Raw genomic sequence first — 25790 nt, forward strand, 5'->3', positions numbered from 1 at the left:
TGCATCGTATTCTTAAATATTCTCTTGGATTGATTACCTTACAACACAATTTTCTTTCCTCCAACAAGATCAATCCTTTTCTTATTATTTGCCAATGATCTAAACATCAAACTACGTCAAATCAAGCACCAAAAATACCATATGCTCTTCCAGAAGATCTCTCAGAGGGTGAAGATCCAGGACGGTGATCGGTGATCCGATCATTGGAGAACGAAGAGTTCTCACTAATCTACAGGAGATAGAATAAATCATAAAGCTGGGAATTGGCGTGAAACTACCCAATCCAGGAAGACTTTGGAATATTACAGTCCAGAGGTCAGAGTGTCAACGTGTTTGTCAAGTCTAGCAGTACTGTAAGTTTGATTCATCTATAGTGGATAACCACTAGCTTGGGCCCGAAGTTTTTACCCAGTTAGCTTTTTTCCATCAGCAAATAATTGTATTATTTACTCTTCTGCACTTTTATTCCTGTTTTGGAAGTTCAACATAGGATAGAATGCTTGCGAATGAATCTGGACAAAATTAATACTTATGACTTGTTGCATTTATTAATTGATTTGGTAAATTTCGCATAAACACCTATTCACCACCCTTTAGGTGTTAGGTCAAGCAATCTTGTTTTCAAGTGGTATCAAAGCCTAACTTCGAGTCCTGACCCATACTTTGTCTAGATGAGTCAATCCTTGTCTGTGCCTCTATATTTTGATGGAAGCAATTATGCATACTAAAAGGTAAGAATGAGAGCATTCCTTAAGTTCATAGATGAGCATGTTTGGGTTAGTGTGCAAAAAAGTTGGTCAACCCCCTCTACAGTTGTGTTAGGTATTAATACCCCTACAAACATATCTCTTTGGACTAAGGATGAGTTAACTAAGTGTAACTGGAATAGCAAAGGACTTCATGCGTTGTTCATGGCTGTGTTTCTCGAGGAGTTTAGAAGAGTCCCAATGTGTAAAACTGCTAAAGAAGTTTGGGAAATCTTAGAGACCACACACGAGGTACCAAAATCGTAAAAAACTCAAAACTACAAATGTTGACCTCTGAGTTTGAGAAAATCAAAATGAAGGATGAAGAGTCTCTTGATGAATTTTATGACAAGCTGAATGACATTGTGAACTCTAGCTTCAAGTTAGGTGAAAAGATTCCTAAATCCAAGATCGTGAGAAAGATACTTAGATCCCTACCAGAGAGGTTTAGACCTAAGGTCAGAGACATTGAAGAAAGTAAAGACATAAATACTGTTAAGGTAGAAGAAATCAAGGGATTTCTTCAAACCTATGAACTCACCCTGTCACAGCCTAAGAAAAGTAAGTCCATTGCATTAAAGTCCATCAAGGAAGGAGAGTCAAAGTCTAATGATTCTGAGTCTCTTAGGGACGAGAAAATTGCCTACTTTGTTAAAAAGTTTTAGAAGGTCCTCAGGAATAGGAGAAAACCTCAGGATAGAAGAAGTCGAGTTCCTAGCAAATTCACCAAAGAAAAACATGATAAGCCTGTAAGAGTTCTAGTAATAAACCCCGTTTCATTAGGTGCCATGAATGTCAGGGTATAGGCCACTATAGAAACAGGTACCCTAGTTATAAGAAGAATCTGAAGAAAGGGAAGGGCAAGGCTTTGGTAGTTTCACTAACAGATGACGAAACTAGTTGTAGGGATCAACATGAATCATCTAGTAGTAAGGATGAAGGAAACTACACGGCCTTCGTGTCTAGTGCTAAGTGTGAATCGGATCAGGAAGCTGAGAAAGGTGAGGAAAATGGAACATAGTAAGAATTCTGAGGACAATTCAAAGGATGAGCCTGACATCTAAGAAGCATACCAATAGTTGTTTAAGGAGAGTCTCAGGATAAAAAAGATCAATAAATCCCTATTGAAAAAGGTGGATGAACTTGAGAGGGGAAAAGAGAGACTTACTGGTGACTTACTAGAAGCTTCTAAGAGCTTTAGTTGAGTGAGATGTGTGAATGAAAAATTAGAATGTAAGGTGAGGACGTTGTCAAGTAACCTGGAAAAATCAAATGCCCAACTTCAGTCCTTCGTGAGTGGAACTAAAAAGCTTGATGATCTGTTAAGTATGAATAAGCTAGGGAGATATAGGAAAGGTCTAGGATATGTTATGAGTGATACGCATGTTGCTAGCCCATCCAAGACCACCTTCATCCCAGCCTCTAAAAAATCGAGCATGGTTGTCAATCTGGAACCTAGAGGCAAGAATATCTTAGGGGAACAAAATCACAAAACACATAAGATTGTCGTTCATAGAAATCAACATCCACAATTACATACTTTTGAGCCTAGGTTCATTCCTACCTGTCACCACTGTGGTGCCTTGGGACACATGAAGGCTAGGTATTATAAGCTAGTCAAGGAGCAGAGAAGACATAATACTCCTAGTTAGGTAAGTTTTCTATCAAATCAGGTCAGTCACCTAACTGAGATGCTTACTAAGCTGACTGGGATTACCTCAACTTCTAGGAAGGTTTGGGTTAAGAAGAATGATCTAGCTAAGGGTGAAGGTCAATTAATTTGCTATGTTGCTCATGTGTGGAAATAAGGCTTTGTTCACTGCACTTGATGAATGTAATGACGGCATGGTTACATTTGGAGATGGTGCAAGTGCACCTATCCTTGGTAAATGTACTATCCAATTATCTGGTTTACCTACTATATCCAATAGCAGTATGTGCAAGGTCTTAAGTCAAACTTGTTGAGCATTAGCCAAATTTGTGAGGCCGACTATGAGGTAAGTTTTGTGCAAAAAAGGTGTACTTTGTATGATCCGTCCGGAAATGTTGTGCTTGAAGGAGTTAGAACATCTGATAATTGTCATGGAGTTCTGCCAAACACTAACTATTTGTGTAGTAGTGCTAAAATTGACGTGACCGAACTTTGGCTAAAAAGATTGGATCATTTGTACTATAAGAATCTGTCTAAATTGGCTAAAAAGGAACGTGTAGATGGTTTGCCTAAACTAGAACCTATAGAAAATGTTGTGTGTGGACCATGTTAACTAGGTAAACAACTCAGGGTAAAATCTTGACTAAAAGTCCTTTAGAATGGACTTAATGGGACCATCTAGAACTAAGAGTTTAGGAGGTAAACGTTACATTCTGGTTGTGGTAGATGACCTTTCTAGGTTTACATGGGTAGAATTGCTTAGGGAAAAATCCAATGCATGTGACCTTGTCATGTCCTTGTGTAAAAGGCTTAGTAATGAACTCAATCACATAATATCCTAAATGTGAAGTGATCATGAAAAAGAGTTTGAAAACTCCAACTTTGAGAGCTTGTGCATGGATGAAGGAATACTTCATGAGTTCTTCTCTCTTATCACTCCTCAAAAACATGGGATAGTTGAAAGGAAGAATCGCGTTCTTCAAAAAATTGCTAGGGCCATGCTTCCTGGCAAAGGACTAGCTTTACATTTCTGGGGAGAAGCTGTCAATACTGCATGCCACGTAGTCAACAGAGTATATCTTAGATCCAAAACTGATCAGACACCGTATGAGATCTTAAAAGGTAAAAAGCCTCCTGTCAAATATTTTTGTGTGTTTGGCAGCAAGTGCTACATCTTGCGTGACAAAGAGAACTTAGGAAAGTTTGACGTCAGGAGTGATTAGGTGATTTTCTTAGGATACTCTAGGAACAGCTGAGCCTATCAAGTGTATAAAACACGTACACGTGTAGTTATGGAGTCTGTAAATTTTATTATAAATGATTCTGTGAGTGAGGGGGAGAGTGTTGAAAATTTGGATAGGTTGGCTGATCTAAGTATAGATCCTATGTGTTTTAGTAAACTAAAAGAACCACCTAGTCCTGAATCTTCCTCTAAGGATCCAGAATCTTCTAACAAGTAGCAATCCCCTAGTGACAAAAACTAACTCTCTAAGGAACCATCGTCTAGAGTTAAGTCTAATCATCCTAAAGAAAATATTATTGGGGACCTAGATGAAGGCATGAGGTTACGTAAGAGGGTACTGAATAATCTAGCTTACACTAGCTATGTCTCACAAATAGAGCCTAAGAAAGTTGAATAAGCCCTTAGAGATGAATGTTGAGTTAATGCGATGCATGAAGAACTAAATCAATTTGCAAGAAACAATGTTTGGCTCTTAGTCCCTAGGCTTGAAAATTGTAATGTAATTGGTATAAGTGGATTTTTAAAAACAAGATCGATGATGAAGGTACTATAAATAGGAATAAGGCTACACTAGTTGTTCAGGCTGAAGGGATTGATTTTGATGAGACATTTGCTTCTGTTACATGCCTTGAATCCATTCACATTCTCCTTGCTATTGCTTGTACCCTTGGCTTCAAACTTTACCAAATGGATGTCAAGAGTGTCTTCTTGAATTGAATACTTCAAGAAAAAGCCTATGTTGAACAACCCTAAGGATTCATAGATCCTAAGTTTCCTCACTATGTCTTCAAACTCAACAAAGCATTGTATGGTCTGAAATAAGCCCCTAGAGCTTGGTATGATAGAGTTACAACATACCTCGAGGAACGTGGTTTCTCCAGAGATGGTGCTGATAGGACTTTATTCATTTGATGTATTGAAGAAACCATCACCATTGCCCAAATTTATGTTGATGACATAATTTATGGTTCTCCCATTCAGTCTCTTGCTCATGAGTTTGCTGAATGCAAGAAGCAAGAATTTGAGATGAGCATGGTTGGTGAATTGAGTTACTTCCTTGGTCTCCAAGTGAAACAAATTGATTATGAGTTGTTCATATCTCAATCAAAGTAAGCCAAAGACGTTGTTAAAATATTTGGGTTGGACAATAAGAAGCACACTAGTACACCTATGAGTACAAGTATAAAGTTAGGTCATGATCCTATAGGCAAGAGCATAGACCCCTCGTTATACAGGAGTATAATAGCTAGTCTACTCTATCTCACAGCCACTAGACCTGACATAGCCTTCAGTGTTGGCGTGTGTGCGAAATTTCAGGTGAATCCTAAGGAATCACATTTGAGTGCTTCAGACGTATCATTAGGTATGTGAATGGGACTATAGATCTTGGCATTTTATACTCTAGGGACTCTAATCTTGATTTGGCCGGCTACTCCAATGTTGATTGGGCTGGTAATGCTGATGGTAGAAAGAGCACTTCTGGAAGTTGTTTCTACATTGGTAGTAATCTAGTAGCATAGATGAGTAAAAAGAAAAATTCCATCTTCTTATCAACGGTCGAGGTCGAATATATAGCTATAGGTAGCTGTTGTACTCAATTACTTTGGATGATGCAGATGCTGAGTGATTATGGGATTAGTCAAGGGACCATGACTGTATTCTGTGACAACACAAGTGCAATTAACATTTCCAAAAATCCTGTCCAACACTCTCGAACCAAACATATTGACATTTGACATCATTTCATTCGAAAGCTTGTTGAAACTGGTGTTGTCTTCTTAGATCATATCTCTACCAAGAACCAGTTAGCAGACCTATTTACGAAACTGTTAGATAGGATGAGGTTTAAGTTGCTTAGGAAAGATGTTGGTGTTTGTGTGCCTCTCTAACCACGCTTTAGGCTCATACATGCACATCTCATACCATGCATTCATTATTGCATTCATATTGTACAGTGAGAACTCATTTTGTGTATTATGCGTGATTCATTTTTTTTTTGTCACTGTTGCCTCATGTGTGCCCTTAATAAATTTGCATTTCAAGATCAAATGTGCATTCGATATATGTACAGTTCTGAGGTTTCATCACTTGACTTAAGTTTATTTGGACCACTTGGTATATGTATCCTCATACATCCTCTACATAGCACACACTACGTTGTTGTTGGTGAGTCTTGACTGCATGTGTGAGATTCGTGATGGTGTTCTTCTCTAGTTCGGGGTTGCCCTTGAACATGACTTGATCTGTAACTAGTGTGACCTGAACAGTGGTATCTTCATCCTAAAAGTATTCATGGATATGCTCTTCATTTGTTTTTAACTTATTACCGACTTCGGAGCCTATTTGACTCGAGCAAATAAGCCGTAGAGGTTTTTAACCTGGTGCCCTATAGTCATCTAACTTGGGAGCTACTGGCCCAAAGCTCGTTACAGGGGTCATTCCAGTAGCTTATTGGAGACGAGATTGAACATAAGTTCTTATAACAAAAAATTAAAAAAAAAATCGCACACAAATAGGGAAAGAAAAATTGACACGGTATATCACCGGATATAGGTCATAGTGGTGCCAGATTTGACTGTCATGGGATAGGAACATACTCTTTCTACAGTTGTCTTTGCGTGTCCCTTCTCACAAATATAAGGTTTTAAGTCTTACTTACATGGATTGAGTGACACTTTACATGTTGACGTCATGTATACAATTTACTCCACATGACTTTGATCTATGTGTGGGATAGTAGTTCTGCTCATTGAGAATGTCATATTTGTGATTGCGTGCATATTTTTTTTGGGTCTCATAGACGTTGGAGTGCGTGCCCTTTTTTACTTTAAAAAAAGAGGGGACGATTTTTGAAAGCTTGGAACTTTGGTGTTATTTTCTTCAAAATTGGAACTTTGGTGTTGTTTTCTTCAAATTTTGAACTTTGGTGTTCTTTTCTTCAAATTTTAAACTGGTGCTATTTTTGAACTTTGATTTTCACTGGACGCTTGCTGGAGCTTTGCTCGAACTATAGAAGCAATGTGCTTGTCGCTCGACGCTCGCTTGAGCGAGAACCTTATTTTTAAACTAGTTCATGCGCAGTTTTTTTTCTTCTTCTCCATTCCTTTTTCTCTCAACTCTTTTGTACCCATACTCAAATCCTCTTGTGAATTAACTTTGTGGTGTGTGGGGAATTCGTTCAAGGCATAAAAAATCACTTCTTTTTCCTTATTTCCATGAATTTTGAAAGTATTTTGCATGAGACCTAGTTTTCCACTTCGAATTTGACTTTGGGGTTTTTGATTATTGCATGTTTCTTGCATCAATTCATTGATCCCTATGGATTCCTTGATGTTTATTAACGTGTTTTGAATTTCATTTTATCCATTTTTCATGGTTTTTGTTGCATTTTTGGGATTTTCTCATTTTTTTCCCTTTGTTCTTACATTATTTTCATGCATTTGTGACCATCGTTTTGGGAGTTTGTGGGGTGGTTTGTGACTAGGAGTAGATGCTCATTGTTGGCTTGGGTGTGGATTATTGTCGTGGTTTGAGGTATTATATGGAATTGTTCATTGAAGTCATGCATACCACATGTTCGATGAATTGTCTCATTCGTCGTTATATTGGTTTTTTGGTCATTGGATAGGGCACACAATCCTAGGATGTCTATGTGGTTATTTTGGGAGGTATTTTTCCACGTTTGCTCCAGTTTAGATGTGTGTTTCACTTCATAGCCACTTGGGTCTAGGCATCACGTTGTTGTCCTCCCATTTCATTCCTTTTTTCCATTGTTCTGCGTGCTTTGCATTGTTTTGCATGCTTTGCATCTATTTTGCATTGTTTTGAGTACTATGAATCTTTTTGCATTGTTATCCATTCACTACTTTTCCTAATGTTTCCATTTCACGTGCTTTTACACTTGGTATTAAGTTTTTGGATTTCAAGAAATAGGTTTAACAAGCAATGCTGCTTTGGTCAATTGGGTAGTTGTGTTAGATGTTATTTACTATTCGTGTCCTTGACTACATTGTGTTGTGTTTTGTCACAGAATGTCAAATGGGGAGTTTGTTAGGTATAAATGTTGTAATTGGCAATTCTGTGACCAAAAGAGATCAAATTTGATTTTTGTAAATGTCAAGGAATCTAATTGTAAAGATTTGTAAAAGTTAAGGACTTGGCTGCAAATGTATACCGTTGAGTTATGGTCGAGTCCAAGTTTTGAACAAGGCTTTCGTTGTGCCGAATTTTCGCTAGCTGCTCCCTAGGCCAGTGCTCGAGCTTCAAAAATAGAACAAGTCTCATCGCTTCTCGCTAAAAGGTTGTTCGAGCGAAGTCCTCTCGCTAGCTATCGCTCAAGCAACAGTGCTATATAGCCAAACCTAATTTTTGATTTTTGGAGTTTTTAACCGGCCCACAATACCCAAAACAGCCTATATATTAATATTTGCACCGTATTCTTAAAAACTCTCTTGGATTGATTACCTTTCAACACGTCTTTCTTTCTTCCAAGAAGATCAATCCTTTTCCTATTGCTTGCTAATGATCTAAACATCAAACTAAATCAAATCAAACACTAAAAATACCATATACTCTTCCAGAAGATCTCTCAGAGGTTGAAGATCTGGGAAGGTGACTGGTGATCCGGTCGTTGGAGGACGAGGAGTTATCGTAAATCCATAGGAGATAAAAGAAATCATAAAGCTAGAAATTGGCGTGGAACTTCCCAATCCAGGAGGGCTTTGTAATATTATAGTCAGGAGGTCAGAGTGTCAATGTGTTTGTCAAGTTTGGTAGTACTATAAGTTTGATTCATGTATAGTAGATAACTACTGGCTTGGGCTCGGAGTTTTTACCCAGTTGGGTCTTCTTTGTCAACAAATAATTGTGTTATTTACTCTTCTGTGCTTTTATTCTTGTTTTGGAATTTCGACATAGGATAGAATGCTTGTGAATGAATCAGGAAAAAATTAATACTTGTGACTTGTTGCATTTAGTAATTGAATTGGTAAATTCTACGTAAACAGCTATTCACCCTCTAGGTGTTAATTGGGTCAAACAATCATGTTTTCAAAGATCAACCATATACTTCAAACATAAAGTAGTAAAGAATTACACCAATAAAATTAATTAAAATCGAACTTAACAGATATTTCAATTGTTCAATGGAAAAAGCATGACTGAATCTATGAAAAATCTAATAAATGTTAAACCAATTTCAAAACATATTCATAATAAGGAAATCTAAACCCTAGAATTGTTTGACAATGAAAAACTAAATTACATGAATTAAAAGATGATGAAATCACCAAAACCGATTGAGTTCCTTCCTAGCTTTACCGAGATCTTTAGTTCTCCATGGATATCTTGGGCAAAAACCAGAGAAAATGTTTATGGAGATGTGTATTCTGCATTTTAGGACATTCTAGGGCTTAAATATCGTGAAAGAGATTTGTTTTCATAAGTGTTTGATTGAAATTAGGAAACCAGAATTCTCGCCTCAGAGTTGAACTATGCGACCACATGGTCATTGGTGTTACGGTCGCATGGAACAACAATTTTTAGCCTTCAATTTCTCTATAACACAATGTACAACCGCATGATATAAAGTCGTGCGGTCGCATGGTTGTTATTGTTTGCCCGACAGTTTTTGGTATTTAGGTCATAACTTTCTTTCCTGATGTCCAATTGATGCGATTCATAGTGCGTTCGAAAACTAATGCAAGGAGATGCAATTTTATTTGAAATCTAATTCAAGCGTTTGCTAGGTCAAAAATGGATCTCAATCTCTGCATGAAAATCTAGAACATCCTTATGTGGTTGGAAATTGATTGGTGCAAATATTGTGATCATATTTCACTTTTTTGTACTTCTAATTGCACCCAATTAATCCCTAGCATTCTCAAATCATCATTCCATCGCTTGTCTCATCTTTACATTATTTACAACATTTCAAAGACAACCTTCATAAGAGCTCAATGCTGATTTTAGTCCCTGGCCATTTGCCAAGTGGCGAATTGATCTTATTGGACCTCCACCAAAAGGAAGAAGTAGTGCTAGTTTTGCATTTGTTGCTATCAACTACTTCACTAAATGGGTCGAAGCCGACCAAAATAACTAAGACAAACACTTCAAAATTTCTGCGGAAAAACATCATATGCAGTTTTCTTATTCCTCACTCAATTGTCTTAGATAATGGGCGATAGTTCAACAACAAGAAGGTAAAAGGCCTATATGACGAGTTGGGAATCGAGAAGCACTTTTCTTCGCCATATCACCCACGGGCAAATGGACATGTAGAAACTATTAACAAAACTATCAAATACACTTTGAAGAGGAAGCTAGACACATCAAATGGGGCTTGGGTGGACGAGCTACCTCAGGTTTTATGGACTATCCGAACTACTTTTCGAATAGATACAAGGTAAACTCCTTTTTCCATGACTTATGGCGCCAAGGCAATGAGCTTAGTTAAAATAGGTCTACCATCTTCTGGTTGCATACATTTTAATAAAATATCAAATGATGAAATATGGATATACGAACTAGATTTCCTTGAAGAAATGAGAGATGGATCTCAAGCAAAGTTGGCTATCAGCGAAAGATAACTAGGTATTACAATTCTAAAGTCAAAATAAAGTCGTTTCATATAAACGATCTAGTACTATGAAAGGTCTTTCTATCTATTAAGGAACTCGGTACAGGAACCCTTGGCCTCAACTGGGAGGGTCCCTATTTTATAAAAGAATAGGTTCGACCAGGGACCTACAAGATCGAAGGAATGGATGGAAATTTACAACCTCATCCATAGAATGCAGAACATCTGCAAAAGGATTATAAAAAATCGTGAAAGTATTTTTGTATAGTTCGTCTTCAAGAATGAAAGTTTTATCTCATCAATTATCTTATTAACGCCTTCAAGTTAAATAAATTGTACCTCTGCTTAGATAAACTGTGCTATGCAGAGAAGTGTCACTTCGACGACGAGATGGGTCCCAAAATGGACCACCTCCCAAGTCGTGAAGTGGATAGCACATGCCTTTAACAGCTAAAGTTGCTAACAAACATTTAGCATGGGCAAACTGCTCAACCTCATGCTAAGGAAAGTAAACAAAAGCAGACAAACTGCTAACACTTGTACACATTTCAAGTAAAAAACAAGTACAAAAAATGGAAAAGAAACATCCATACATGAAAATGTAATAAACAATTTAAGAAGAATGAACAAAAAGTAAACTTCTATTGATAATAAACAGTACAAATTGGGCTTCTATTACAAGTTGCCCTATCTAAACAGGTGGGAAAGGGAAAGGTACAAAGGGAACTATTGCGGTCGATGGCACTTCAGTATTTGATGTCTTATGTTCCTCTTCATCAGCTTCATCTTCAATTTCTATCACGAGACTACCCTCAGCTGGAGTTTGCAGCTTCTATCCCTCATCCGAGAATTTTGACCTAAGTGTAGAAATGTCAAAGGTTTGGAAGTTAACTTCGATCCACTTTGCTGCCTCATTGTAGGCATACCTCCTCCAATATAGGTCAAAGCATTGATATGCCTCCGTGAGGTTGAAATTGGTTATACAATTCCTCTTAGCTTCACTGCGGGCAAATTGAAGTTCCACCATCACCTTCTCCAACTCCACAGATAAGCTTGACGCCCTGGAGTTCAACTCTCTCACCTGCTCTTTTAGAGCAACATTCTCTTTTTGCCTCCAAAGCCTCAGCAGCTAACTTTTGGTGAGCATCAGAAGTCTCCACCCGCCTCATCATAGAAGCCATTTCGCTTTGGCATAAGTGAACTTCCTTCTTCAGATTTTCAATTTTTTCTAAGGAAGAGTTGATGCAGCCTCCACCTCAACCATGGCTTTCCTAATAGCCTCCTTGGCCTTGGAGGCCTTATTAGCACTCTATATATTTTTATTTTGAAGGTTTTTAAATAGGGCCTTTGCCTCTGTGGCCACGCCAAACGCCCTTACCATCTGGCTCACCACGATTGTAAACACATCTATATCATCGTCAGTCTCAACGAAGTTCTGCCACCTATCCGTCCAGAACTTGTAAAAGCTCGAATCTCAGGTAAAAGCATGGACAAAATCTTTGAAGCCAGTTCATCGCTCCTTTATGCGACAGCCAGCTTGGCGCGGGGGCAGTGTCAGAAGTTGTCGAACCACTCGAAGTCCTTGCCTTCTTTGATGATTCTTGCCTCGGTGGCTCTGTGGTTGTCCTCTTTTGAGTGTTTCTAACTACAGTAATGGAGCAGCCATCAACTTTTCCCAAGTAGAGACTTCGAAGAGAGGTAGTGGGCTGGCCATATACCCATCTTCTCCGGTAGCAGAAAATCTATACTTCTGCTTGGGGACCTCCCCGAGTTTCTTCTTTTTCTTATCTTTGGGAGGAGGTCCCACTTCACCCTCTGGGTCTGACATCTGTTGGCATATTTTTTAGGGTCAACGGTTAGTATAATATCTTAAACTCTAACTGATGATATTTTAATCAACGCATCCGACATGCATATTAATACTATTTTTATAAATTATTGAATGATTTAATATGACTAGAGTACATAGTTCAAATGAGATTATCACAAGAGAGAATAAATATACGTGGTACTCTTTTTCCTTGACCAAGTTTTTGTCACATTAGATTTCATTGACAAAAGTTTTTAATGAGGTAATTTTATAGTGTATTCAAAGGAATAATGTACCTTATTCCTTTATTAGGATTTTCCCTTATAGTTTTCCCTAATAATATTGTGATGAGGTATATACTTCGTGTAAGAATACCCGTCGCATACAATTAATTTATCTTCAATATAACTTTATGATTTTACTTTCATATGTTATAAATTGTATAAGAGACTCTAAAAAAAGGAACAATATTTTTTTTTCAAAGGACCATCATGCTGACTAAAGTCAAACAATGATAGGTGAATATCTTATATAAAGATGGTATTACTTGAGTTTTATAACTCGACAACATGAAATATAATTAATCAGAATTATTTTATATGAGGTGCCCCTTTGATTTCCAGTAAGTGAACGGGATCGGGAACAAATAACAAAATATTGAATAGAGTATCGAACCCACGAGGACTATGTGATTGACCTTGATAAAATTAATTGTTACTTTAATCGAATAACAAACAAGTGTTGAGATTTTTCTACACAAATCCTCAAATTATCAATTAAACTAGTGAAAGCAAATAAATACATTTTTCAAATATGTGAGATGCATTGCTAAGATGTCGAACCCTTGTTATTCCATTTTTAGTGTAACAATTAAAATGACAATTTGAAATCATTACTGTTACTCAATGTACCTAATTAAAAAGTGCTCAAACACTTACTGAAACTATATAAAGCATAAGTGTATATTTCTATCCTCTATTAAATCTTAAATGTTGATTATATTGTGCTTAAACCTTATCATCTCTCTCGATTACAATAAAATCCACAACAATTTTATTGGTGATCAAGTGATTGAAAAGAATGATAAAAACTATAATAAACATCCATAAATCAAACCAAATTAAAGTCAAAATAATTAATTAAAAACTAGAAATATCATAACAAGAGTTCATCTCATCCTAACAATGTATAGCCTAACATATTGAAATTAATTGCGCCTTCTCTTCTGGTTTTTTTTATGGATCTCTACTTGCGCTTTCTCCTTTTTGCCTAAAAATCAAGTTGGAATCTTCGCAAGCCCATTTCAATTCTCTCACAAAAATTATGAATATTCCTCTTTGATGATAATAATTCATGAATATTAGAGTATATTATGTATATGAGAGGTGTCTAATATGTATTCTGCTATAGGTATTTTTAGGAGTTGAAAATTAGCTGAAAACCACGTCAAAATTGGTTCCAAAAGAGTTCCAATCGAATCAGTAAAATTATCTTCGCACGAGCATGTTTTTATCTCTGTGCAGCAGTCATTATTTTAGTCATAACTTTCTCTCCAATGTCCGATTTAAGAAATTCAAACTATTTTAAAAATTTTAACTCAAAGGGTAAAACTTTTTTGCATTAGAATTTTTTTAGTTCGGACATTTACTATGCCAAAATGAACCTTTGATTGAAAAACTGAAATATAACTTGTGCGATTGGAAATCGAGTTGTGGTAATATTTTGATCATATTTCATTCCTTTTTTTTTTTTACTTCTAATTGCATCCAATTGACTCCTAGAAGTCTTCAAAGTATCATCTTGTGGTCTAAATCAACCGTTGGATATTAGCAATTAGGTCCTCACTCTTTTTTCTTAGCCATTTTTCGCTTCTTTCTTTCAATTTCACTCTCAATCATCAAATTTTAGCTAATAAACAAAATATACAATAAATTAGACTACATGCTTAAAAATAACTATTAAATATCTATATTTTTAGGCCCAGATACGTGGATAATCATATGGATTTTGATCAAGATATTGAGTCGCAAGATATTAATGACTCGATACAATGATTTCATTCATTGAAATCAAGGATATAGTTGTACAATCTAATCTTCATTCAAATCTTGTTTTATTGCATTTTCTTGAAAGTTTTTAAAAAGGCAACATTTTATTATTTCAATATTGTATAACTATTTTACACTTTTTTTCTCTCATTTAATATTTTTATGAGATAATATTTGTCCAATTGTATATGTGATCATATTGCTTCCGCTTCTGTCATGTAGATTTTGACCTCTTAAATGGCACTTAGGATGATGAAAGTAGATTAACTCTCTTTGAGTGGCTTGCAGCACGAGGCACTTCACTTCAATCACTATACTTCAACTACCTAATCACATGGAAATCTTTTTGAGCTTTAATGGAGAGGTGTTACAGCTTGCCCACTCATTCAAATTCCAAGGAAAGTAAACAACCTTCTTCATTGATGTTCGTGCAAATGTAAAATTGTGTGATTTTTTATTTCATGAAGATTTTAGCTTAAAGGTGTAATTGAGTTGGGATTTATTTATTTATTTTGGGTTTCTTTGCTCTCATTGTTACGTCTCAATAGACTGTGAATCTTTCATCGTAAGTTACATCATTATTTGGAATCAGGAATTCTGGATGCATTGCACAACTCTATTTTGAACCTTGCTTAGTGTACAGGGAAAAATTGTTAGTGCCATTGCAGGGGAATGTGGTATTATCCCATTGGACATTGGTAAAAAAATATAAAAATCCAACTATACGGGTGTTGCGTAGCCCATGTACATTATTTTCTTGTACAAGGAAATAACCCCTCCATTATTAGCTTTTGCTCATAATTTTTACAATTATTAACTAAAAGAAAGAGATCAGGAAATCATGCATTGTCACCATTGTAAAGCAATTAGGGATTATTTTTTGAGAAAAAAGATTTCGAAACCCCTAAATTTATTTGTTCAAGCCATGGTAGGTTGAAATGGGATGGGGGACATTAGGGACACATTCCTTGAACGAATTGTTGAAACGTTAGAATGGAATTTAGGTGCGAAATGATTAACTGAATTTTGTAAGAAATTTCAATTTTTATTATTGAATTATGGAGAAAGGGATGGTGGTGGTGGCGGCAACATCAACGGTGATTTTAGGAAGAGGGGTAGGTGGAGAGAAAGGGTTTTTTAAATTTTAATTTTCTTTATTATTTATTTGGGACTTATTTACATATATTTTTAAAATTTGGAACTATAGTTGAAATTAGTTAATTTCTTTTTTCTTCTTTACTAATTGTTTTATTTAAATATGATGGTATATTCATTATTTTACAAGGATTTATAGACAAAATAGGAAAAAAGGGGGTGCCTTTCACACTTCAAAGTTCATATATGGGGTTTTCCATCAATTTAAAAAGATTAAAAAGGTATTTGACAATAGGTCCACAAATTGAAAAGGAAATTCTGCATAAATGTCACAGAATTTCAAATTGCAACAAATTTGTCACTTTTTCAAACGGTGCTAAAAAATATCTTCTTTTTTAGTGTAAAATGTCCAAATGACCCTTGTAGATGCCTTTTTGGGTGCATTTTTTGCTCATTAATGCATGCATTTAATGCTAATTAATGTCATGATTTGGTGCTTTGACTTTTGTAAGAAAAATCATTGAATATATCTAATATACAAAAGGTAATAGAATTGTTAACCAAAAAATTTCATAATCTCTTGCTAGCTAACGAATCAGTTAAAATATCAAACTCGACACTTAGTAAATATCGAGAAAGACATTTAAATTATCGGCCTCACCAGTTTGCCATTGTTTGTTATAATTTATTCATAGGTGCCACTTGTGTAATATTAAAGGTCGGCATATTAGTTGTGCCAAATGCTTATCATTGCTATAAAAAATTTTCAAGTATCAGTAATAAATTGAGATTTATCCTATCACATGGGGACAGTTTGTACACATAGATGATGAATAGAAGTGGCGATGGAACAAAATCACTTCAATTATAGTTCTAAGTAAAATCATCCTAGTAGGACTTGTTACGATTGATGATTAAACTTCGTATTCATGATCCATGCACTAAAATCGAATTGAAGTTCATAGTCTCAAACATGATATACCTCTGACCAAAATACTCGAAGATGGAGATTTGAATTTGTACAAATATATTCATAAGAAAACTGCCCTTAGCGTTAATCTTCTCGAAACCAAGCTTCCAACTGTCCATACAATGAAGGATACAAGTTTCCATGATCCTTCATTTGTCATGGCGGAAGTTCATGGAAACTAAAAACATCATGAGGTCAAAGAAATGCAAAATGTCACAAATGATAATCCATCCCAATTAGTAATTTGTAATGCCCTTAAAAAATATGTGTTAATCTCCTCTACCATTGAAATATCAAAGTTGAATATTTTTATCTTATAACTTGAAGTTTTGAATATTAAATAATAGGGGTGAACATGGTTCGATTTGAGCGATCTGTGTCATATTTTTAACACAAACCATTTCATGCCGTTTGAAATTTTTCAAAATCAAACAAACAATTTTATTTTTCAAACCAAACCATTATTTACGGTTTGGTTCAATTTTAATCCACAGTTTAGATATATGGTAAAAAAATTCTAGCATCAAATTTGACTCTAAAAATCATCTCAACTGTATCATCAATCCTAGACATTGGTATCTCCCCTGACTCCACAAGAGACAAAAGTTCATCTAAAAATATTTGAAATCTAAAAAGCACCTTGACCTGTAAAACTCACTGAAGGAAAAAGAGACAAATTATGTCATAAAGCTTCAAATTGTACTAGGCTTTATGCGTTGAAGTATAATAGGTACCAGGTCAATTCCTGCATTGACATATACATCGACGATAGTTTGAGCCACGACCTACGAGGAACACATAGCCGGTCCGGTGGGATAATTAGATTTTCAGGTTTTAAGTTTCAAAACTCAAAAATTAGGTATTAATTAATTAATTATATTTTATTAATTAAATATATTAAGGTTATAATTATACAATTAATGATCACATGTGCATACTTATTAGGTTCCAATATCACATATTATCAAATTAATTGATCACGATTATTTCATGGTCACAATCAAAAATTTTAATAGGCCACAATTTATTTCATATATCACAAATCAAAAAATTGATAGATCATAATTTATTTGTCGGTTGCAGATTTTCAGATTAATTGGTCACAAAATATTTTTCAGTCACAAATTATTGAGTTTTTAAGTCACAAATAACCAAACTGTTGGTCACAGATTAATCAAATAGTTGGTCACATACCACCACCACCAACACTATCGCTACCACACCACCACGGCCACTTCGACCATCACCACCAAACAGCTTAAAAGCGCAACCATCACCAACACAACCCCATTGCCAGCAACATAGACATAGACACAACCCCAACAACCATTACCACCACCGAACAAAAAAACCCCAACCACCACCACATCAAAACTAATAAGCACTACCGAGAAATCAACAGGAAAATCTCGTGCTAATTAGTTGCTCAAATCCTCGTTGGTTAGCCGACTCAGACCACTACGCACTACCAACCAATCAACATGCAACATATCGCTACCACTTTTATTGAAAACCAGTTTGTTGCATGAAAACTTAGCTACTGCAGGCAACCCAAATCGGTTGATGTAGGCATGGCGCTGCTCAAAAACTCACGAGGTCGTATGCGCAGCTTGATAACTCGTGTGGGCTGTCACTCATCGAAGCACTACAGATCGGTGATGCTAGAGAAACATTAGTCACCAATCTATAGCACTGGAGAAGAAAGATGAAGATGAGGAAAGAAATAACGAGATGGGGCGAGACATTCTTCCACAACATTAGCAAAATCGGTGACATCGCGTCGGGTATGTTGTAAGCCCATTTGCCGACGGTGCTCCGGTGGTATTGTGTGATAGAGAGATTATAGATTGGGAAAAGTGATACAGAGAGAGAGAATGGAGTGTGGAAAGTGATTAGGGTTTGAGAAATTTGTTGAGGGTGGAAGAGGGTAGTATGGAGTATATAAATTAATTTAATTTTGTAATATTGTCATTAATTGATGTTACCTGATTTTTGATTAAATAAACTTTACACCTGTTTTTTGAATTGTGAACTTTAAATACAGGGTATGGTGTAATTTTCACTAGTTAAAACCTAATTTTTTTAGTCCCTCAATTACATTTGACATGCTTTCTTTTTGGGCGGGTTAGTGTGTTGTTCTCCTTAAAAAATGAGGTCTTGCAAGTTAAATTTGTATTGCTAATTGGCATTTTTTCTGAATAGTAAAAACTATAAAATTTATAATCTAATAAAATTATTTTTAATTAAAAAAATTTCAGAAAAATAGTTTGGTTCAATTTGGTGCGGTTTCTAAAAGTCGAAACCCAAAACCAAATTATTTTGAAACAGTTTGGTTCAATTTAATGGAAAAAATTGCGGGTCCACGTGGATCTAAACCAACAGGTTTAGTTCAATTTGTGATTTGCGATCTTTTCTTTGTGCAGCCTTATTAAATACTCACATCACATTACTTTGTAAATTATTCTTCATTTATTAATTTCGTAAACCTTTTTGAGAAAATATATCTAGTTTGAAACATAGAAAAGTTTGAATACTCTTTTTTATATTATAGCATTATGTAAATTATTTGTCAATATTTATTTATTTTGTAATTGAGCATTGATTAATATACTAATGTTTCATCAAGAAGCTTTCACATAATACTCATTAAATGCGATCTCAACAGTTAGAAACTATCGAAATCGACGGTACGGTCTGCATGTTTTAAACTACTATATTTCTCAACAGATCGACCTTGTTCACATTACATAAAAACATCCATAAAAAATTGCAATCTAGTAGACAATAAAAATGATTATTCACCAAGAAAATGAACTATACAAATACAAAAATAAGTTGTTCTCATACTAATCATGAAATAACTTTAAAATAATACAACTAATTTCAAGTTAGTTTTCCCATTCAATGAAGTTTCAAATTTAATGATAAATTCTTCCTCCGAAATGTGAGTTCTCTCATAAGACTAGGAACCAAGTTGCTAGTAACTGATAGCTTCATAACCCCACTTCGAATCATGGTACTGAGAAAGGATAAGTGAAATATTTCAACTTACGTAATGCAAGGATCAACATCACTTTCAAACTATAAATTTCAAATTTAATCATCTAAGAAACAAATTGCGTCATTGTTATGGGAACACCTGCCACGCCAACAACTCAAGAAGGATCCATATCAGTCAAAAGGACACGTAAGCCACCCATTTGTTGCTTTCATTGAGAGTCATTAATGTAAGACATTAAACCCTAATACCAAGATCTTTAGAATTCTTGATTTTCACATATGAATTTTAATTGATCAAGAAAACATACCTTGATCCATGGCAATAATTGAGAATTTTAGATCTGCAAAATAATAAACTGTTAAAATTAAAGAAACCGTTATCAATTCCTAGGTTACTTTGATACCTGCCCAGCATTATGACAGCAAAACTGATGTTTGGCCTGGTGCAAGTCTGAGCATACATTAGGCTCCCAACAAGAGATGCATAAGGAATAGCTGCCATTTGTTTGCGTTCCAAGTCGTTCTTAGGACATTGTATGAGACTAAATTTGTCTCCTTTCTGAATTGGAACGACACTCGCTGAACAATTTTCCATTTTAAATCTCTCTAAAATTTTATTGATATATGCTTTCTGAGACAACCCTAACAATCCTTGTGACCTATCACGGAATATTTCAATTCCAATCACATAGGTTGCCTCTCCCATTTCTTTCATTTCAAAATTTTTAGAGAGAAATTTCTTAGTCTCGTGTAATAGACCAAGATCATTAGTAGCTAGCAAGATATCATCAACATACAGAATCAAAAATATAAACTTGCTCCCACTGACCTTTAGATATATACATCGGTCAACGATGTTTTCCTTAAATCCAAAAGAAATAATGATATTGTTGAACTTAAGATACCATTGACGGGAAGCCTGTTTAAGTCCGTATATTGATTTCTTTAACTTACACACCATGTGTTCCTTTCCTTTAACTGAAAAACCTTCAGGCTGATTCATATAAACTTCTTCATCTAAATTTCCATTTAGAAATGCGGTTTTCACATCCATTTGATGTAGCTCTAAGTCATAATGAGCTACTAAAGCCATTATAATTCTGAGTGAGTCTTTCTTGGAGATTGGGGAAAATGTCTCCTTATAATCAATGCCACTTTTCTGAGTAAAACCTTTGGTAACTAGTCTAGCTTTATATCGTTCGATATTACCATTAGAGTCGCGCTTGGTCTTAAGGACCCATTTACACCCAACTCTTTTACATGATTCTGGTAATTCGACGAGATCCCAGACTTCATTATGCTCCATAGATTTTGACTCATCTTTCATAGCATCTAACCACTTATCAGAATTGGCGCTCTCAATGGCATGTGAAAATGAAACTGGATCATCATCAATAATTCCCAAGTCAAATTCAGACTCTTGTAGGTAAACCACATAATCATCAGAAATAGCAGCTCTACATTGTCTTTGTGACCTTCTTAATGCTATTTCTTGTGGTTCATTTAATGCAGGTTCATTAGTAGCAACTTCATTGTGGGGTGTTTGTTCATTTATTTGTTGTTAAGGTAAATTGTTATGCCGTCCAACAATTTGAGGAACAACAACATTAGAAGTTGAGGGTAGAGAAACTTGAATTCTAACTTCTTGTATTTCCACATTTCGTGGTTCCAAACTCCCACTAACTTCACCATTCTCAATGAACCTAGCATTTCCAGTTTCAACAATTTTAGTACTATGATTAGGACAATAAAATCTATACCCCTTTGATTTTTCTGGATAACCAATGAAAAATCCACTGATTGTTCTTGAGTCCAGCTTCTTTTCATGTGGATTATAAATTCTTGCTTCTGGCGGGCAACCCCAAACATGCAGGTGCCTTAAACTGGGTTTCCTTCCCGTCCACAGATCAAAAGGAGTCTTTGGAACTGCCTTACTAGGAACCCTGTTTTGTAGATACATGGCAGTCTTTAATGCAAACATCCACAAGGAAATAGGTAAAGATGAATTGCTCAACATACACCTAACCATTTCTATTAGAGTACGATTACGCCTTTCAGCCACACCATTTTGTTGTGGTGTGCCTGGCATAGTGTATTGAGAACATATGCCATGTCTTTCAAGAAATTTAGCAAATGGACCAGGGTGTTGTCCAGTTTCATCATATTTTCCATAATATTCACCACCTCTATCAGATCTAATAATTTTCACCTTTCTGTCTAATTGCCGTTCAACTTCATTGACAAAGATCTCTAAAGCATTTACAGCTTGAGACTTTTCATGCAGCAAATAAACATAGCCATAATGTGAAAAATCATCAATAAAGGTGATAAAATATTTTTTTCCACCAAATGATGAAACATCAAAAGGCCCACATATATCGGTGTGTATTATCTCAAGAAGCTGTGTGCTTCTTGTGGCTCCTTTCTTTGTGTGTTTGGATTGTTTACCCTTAATACAATCCACACAAATTCCAAGATCACTAAAATCCAAGTCATGAAGAATTTCATTCTTTACTAATCTTTCCATCCTTTCCTTGGATATGTGACCCAAACGTTTATGCCACAAGTTAGCAGACCGTTCATTCAGTAAACCACGTTTAGTACCAACATTATGATGCAAGGTTAAAAAAGTCTCAGCAAAAAGATTATAAAGCTTTAATTTGTATAAGCCATCACAAAGAATAGCGGAACCAATAAGATGATTTTGCTTAAACAAATTCAAACATCCATTTCCACCATTACTGAAATATCCAGCGGAATCAAGTTTTGATAAAGAAACTAAACTGCGAGAAATGGAAGGTACATAAAGTGTTTGAAATAAATCTAAATGATGTCCAGTATCTAAAATCAAACGATAGGTTCCAATGGCTTCAACTGGAGCTTTGACTCGATTTCCCATGAGGACAAACTTTTCATTTGGATTTATAGTCTGGGTTGAAAGGAATCCCTGCATCGTATTAGTAACATGAGTGGTACATCCAGAATCAATCCACCAAGTATTATAAGGAACTTCTGCCAAATTAGATTCGAAACATACGTAAGAAATAATCTTACCTTTACTTTCGAACCATGCCTTACGTTTTAGGCAGTCATTTTTATGGTGCCCAAGTTTGCGACAGAAATGGCACACATTTTTCTTGTGTTCCTTATTGTGGATTTGGGCAGAAGACTTATTTATCTTTAGTGGTCCTTGCTTAATGCCCTTTCCAAACCTTTTCTTATATTTCTTTCCAGCTCCTTGACGACTTACAAGATGAATAGAATGAGTTCCTTGATTCTTAAGCCTTGTCTCCTCTTGCACAAGCATACTGTGCAATTCATTCACATTCCATTTGTCCTTTAAGGTAGTATAATTCATATGGAATGGACCATACTCAGGAGGCAAAGAGTTAATGATAAACTGTACTAGGAAGTTCTCATCCACAGTCATCCCAAGAGTCTTAAGTCTTGCTGCAATGTTACTCATTTCAGTAACATGCTCATGCATGGTACGAGAATCATCAAATTTCATGGTGGTTAATGTACCCATTAGTGTGCCAGCAAGCGATTTGTCAGTTGTTTGGGAACGTTCTTCCACAAACTTCATATATTCCTTGGCGCTCTCAGTTTTAGGGATAGTAGACTTGATATTCTTTGCCAAGGTCATTCGCATAAACATTAGGCTTAATCTGTTAGACCTTTCCCAAGCTTTATGGACAGATCTTTCATCAACACTGCTCTCATTAGTAAGATCAGCAGGTTTCTCAACTTGAAGTGCCAAGTCCAAGTCCAAAACACCTAAGTTGAACTGAACTTGTTCACACCAGTCAGAGAAATTTAGCCCATTGAACAGTGGTACAGATGAAGCATGCGAATGCAGAGAAACGGGAACGGAGACTGCAAAATATAAAATGCTCTAACATTAATACTTTGAGTTTTAATTTCAAATTCAGATAACAATAAATGTATAGCGTAATTCTCCTTTGGGTGATATTACGTTATACCATCATAATAAATATAATGATGCTAATTAAATTTCACTTAATTGGTAATTAAACATACTCTAATCAAACACGTATGATATCTTTGGATATACAAAACACATCCGACCAAGTAAATCAATTAACCACGATCATGTTCAAGATTAATAAAATTAACTGATCAACCTTTGGGACCAAACTTGTCCAGTATGTACACAACTCGATCATTTTGTCTCATCTCAGCACACCCCAAAGTGTCTAAAGCGATTGTTCATGTGAGTTCACCAATTTCAACCTGTTTGACATACTTTATATGTGCATATAAATCATTTTCTCGTAATCTCAACATTATATTACATATGAGCTCAATCTTGTTGAGGGTGGAAGAGGGTAGTATGGACTATATAAATTAATTTAATTTTGTAATATTATCATTAATTGAATGTTACATGTTTTTTTATTAAATAAACTATACACCTATTTTTTGTATTGTGAACTTTCAAAACAAGGTATGGTGTAATTTTCACTAGTTAAAACCTAGTTACCAGAACATGCAAGGCTGCATCCCGTGTTTCATGTATCAGTTTTGAAACCATACAAACAAGACACCAATCTCCATGTTGCTCTCTACCCTCTACCATAGTTGACAACCATCCAATCATTGAACCCATTGCCATTCTTCGAACCAGACATGTGCATGACGGGAAAGACATTCAGCTCCAGCTACTAGTGTAATGGGACGGTTTGCTGCTTAAAGATGCTTCTTGGATTCCTTTTGATAAGTTCGGATTCATATACCCGAACTTTGACCTTGAGGACAATGTCAAGTCTGAAGGGTTGGGGGATGATACGGGAACACCTGCAACGCCAACAACTCAAGAAAGATCCATGTCAGTTAATAGGACACGTAAACCACCCATGTGGCTGAAGGAATATCAATATTAGTAATAGATTGACGTAGCTTAGCATTTCCATTCTAGTTATTCTGTTTTAACTAATTGGAAAGTTGTCCTATCGTGAAGCAAGAGCGCATAACCTCCCTCACCTTATATATGTGGAAGGATTTATGAATGAAAAAAAGCAAGATCTAAATTCCTCAATTCTCTTCTTCTCTTTTCTCTGCTCAGGAGGTGCACAATCTCGAATTGTGCAATCATTTTTATCAGTCGTCATACTTCAGATTTTATGCTGTAAATAATCTTAAATTAAATTCAAGAAATGTAGATCCATATAAAAGAAATTTGTTTTGCTCTGACAAATAAATCTGAACTAACACATGTTCTATTCTATAGAATGTAAATAAAGAATGCAAAGGTCCAAAGCACACATATAGAGAGTAGCACTTAATAGTTACCTATTTCTAATTTCATAACTTGTATTAGGAGTTTGGGTAATTAGCACAAAACGTCACTATCTTTCATGATTTTTTGTGGAAAACGTCCATACTTTTCATTTTTGGCGCATTTCATCATTACCTTTACCTTTTCTTGTACAAAATATTATTTTCATTATTTTTCTCAATAAAAAGTTATAAAATGACTAATATACCATTCTATTTAAATAAAAACAAAAACAAAAATAAAGAACTAATTACAATCATAGTCCCAATTTTTAAAGAAGTTCAAAAAAGTCGCGAATAAAAAAATCCTCCACCTCCACCTCCACCTCCACCAGTCACCACTACCCCCACCACCAATAAAATAAATAAATAAACAGTACTGAGTTTAATCCTCACCAACAATACCTTATACTTCAGCAAATCCATACCCAACAATTATTTCAAGGCCAAAATAGGTTTCAGGCATATTTTCGACAGTATAACCTCCAGCAAAGGAGGCTAAATGAGTCAAACCGCGAAGAAAATATAAGTTATGTCGGTCGCGGTTCAGTACCTTTTCTGGCGAGTTTGAAGTTGGTTTCGAATAATAAAGAGAGTGTTATTGTTGATGAAGGAGAAGATGCTTTATTTGGGGAGTGAGCAATATGATGTCCCCGAGATCCGACAGACTCCACTTGCAGATGCAGTGCCTAATTGTTGGCAAAACCAAGAAGATTCTATCATTGAACAAAGCTTCTGGTAATTTGTGTGCACCAATTCACATGGTATTTCTCTTTCTAATGCAAATTTGCACCTCATCATTGTTTAAACTTTCCGTTAATGGAAGTCGCCTTTTTGCCTTGGCTTTGACTCAGTGACGTTGAAGAGGAATCGAGGGCTTTCTTTATTAAATCTCCCCGTTTCTCTTTTTATGATTCTTCAGGAAGATTTTAATTTTGTTGCTAATTAATTTCATAGGAAGCCTCTCACTGCAGTTCCATCAAACGAGGAGAGTGAGATAGAGGATGAACAAGAACACCAAGAAATTAATGGGAGAAATCATTGTAAGTATTTTCAAGAAAATAATTGAAGGTGAAGGTGAAGGTGAAGGTGTGAAGGTGAAGGTGGAGAATTTTTTTTTTTTATTATTTTTTTTTTTTTTGGGATTTTTTTGAACTTTTTAAAAAATTGGGGTTATGTTTGTAATTAGTTCTTTATTTTTGTTTTATTTTAAATAGAACGGTATATTAGTCATTTTATAATTTTTTATTGAGAAAAATGATGAAAATGACGTTTTGCACAAGAAAAGATAAAGGTAAGGATGAAATTCACCAAAAATGAAAGGTATGAACGTTTTCTACAAAAATCATGAA

At 35.4% G+C, this 25790-nt stretch overlaps 2 protein-coding genes across 2 annotated transcripts; both read left to right on the forward strand.

Moving 5' to 3' along the window:
• The first annotated feature begins 737 nt into the window (after positions 1 to 737).
• On the forward strand, positions 738 to 2398 carry LOC111388089. Its single transcript, XM_023012752.1, has 4 exons — positions 738 to 998; positions 1067 to 1404; positions 1530 to 1747; positions 1977 to 2398. Exons 1-4 carry the CDS (start codon positions 738 to 740, stop codon positions 2396 to 2398), a joined length of 1239 nt encoding a protein of 412 aa, XP_022868520.1.
• Positions 2399 to 4810: 2412 nt separating this feature from the next.
• Positions 4811 to 5529, forward strand: LOC111388090. The gene is made up of 4 exons (XM_023012753.1): positions 4811 to 5003; positions 5046 to 5140; positions 5257 to 5295; positions 5395 to 5529. Exons 1-4 carry the CDS (start codon positions 4811 to 4813, stop codon positions 5527 to 5529), a joined length of 462 nt encoding a protein of 153 aa, XP_022868521.1.
• Positions 5530 to 25790: the final 20261 nt, after the last annotated feature.

This window comes from Olea europaea, unplaced genomic scaffold (assembly GCF_002742605.1).
Source record: "Olea europaea var. sylvestris unplaced genomic scaffold, O_europaea_v1 scaffold453, whole genome shotgun sequence".
Lineage (NCBI taxonomy): Eukaryota > Viridiplantae > Streptophyta > Magnoliopsida > Lamiales > Oleaceae > Olea > Olea europaea.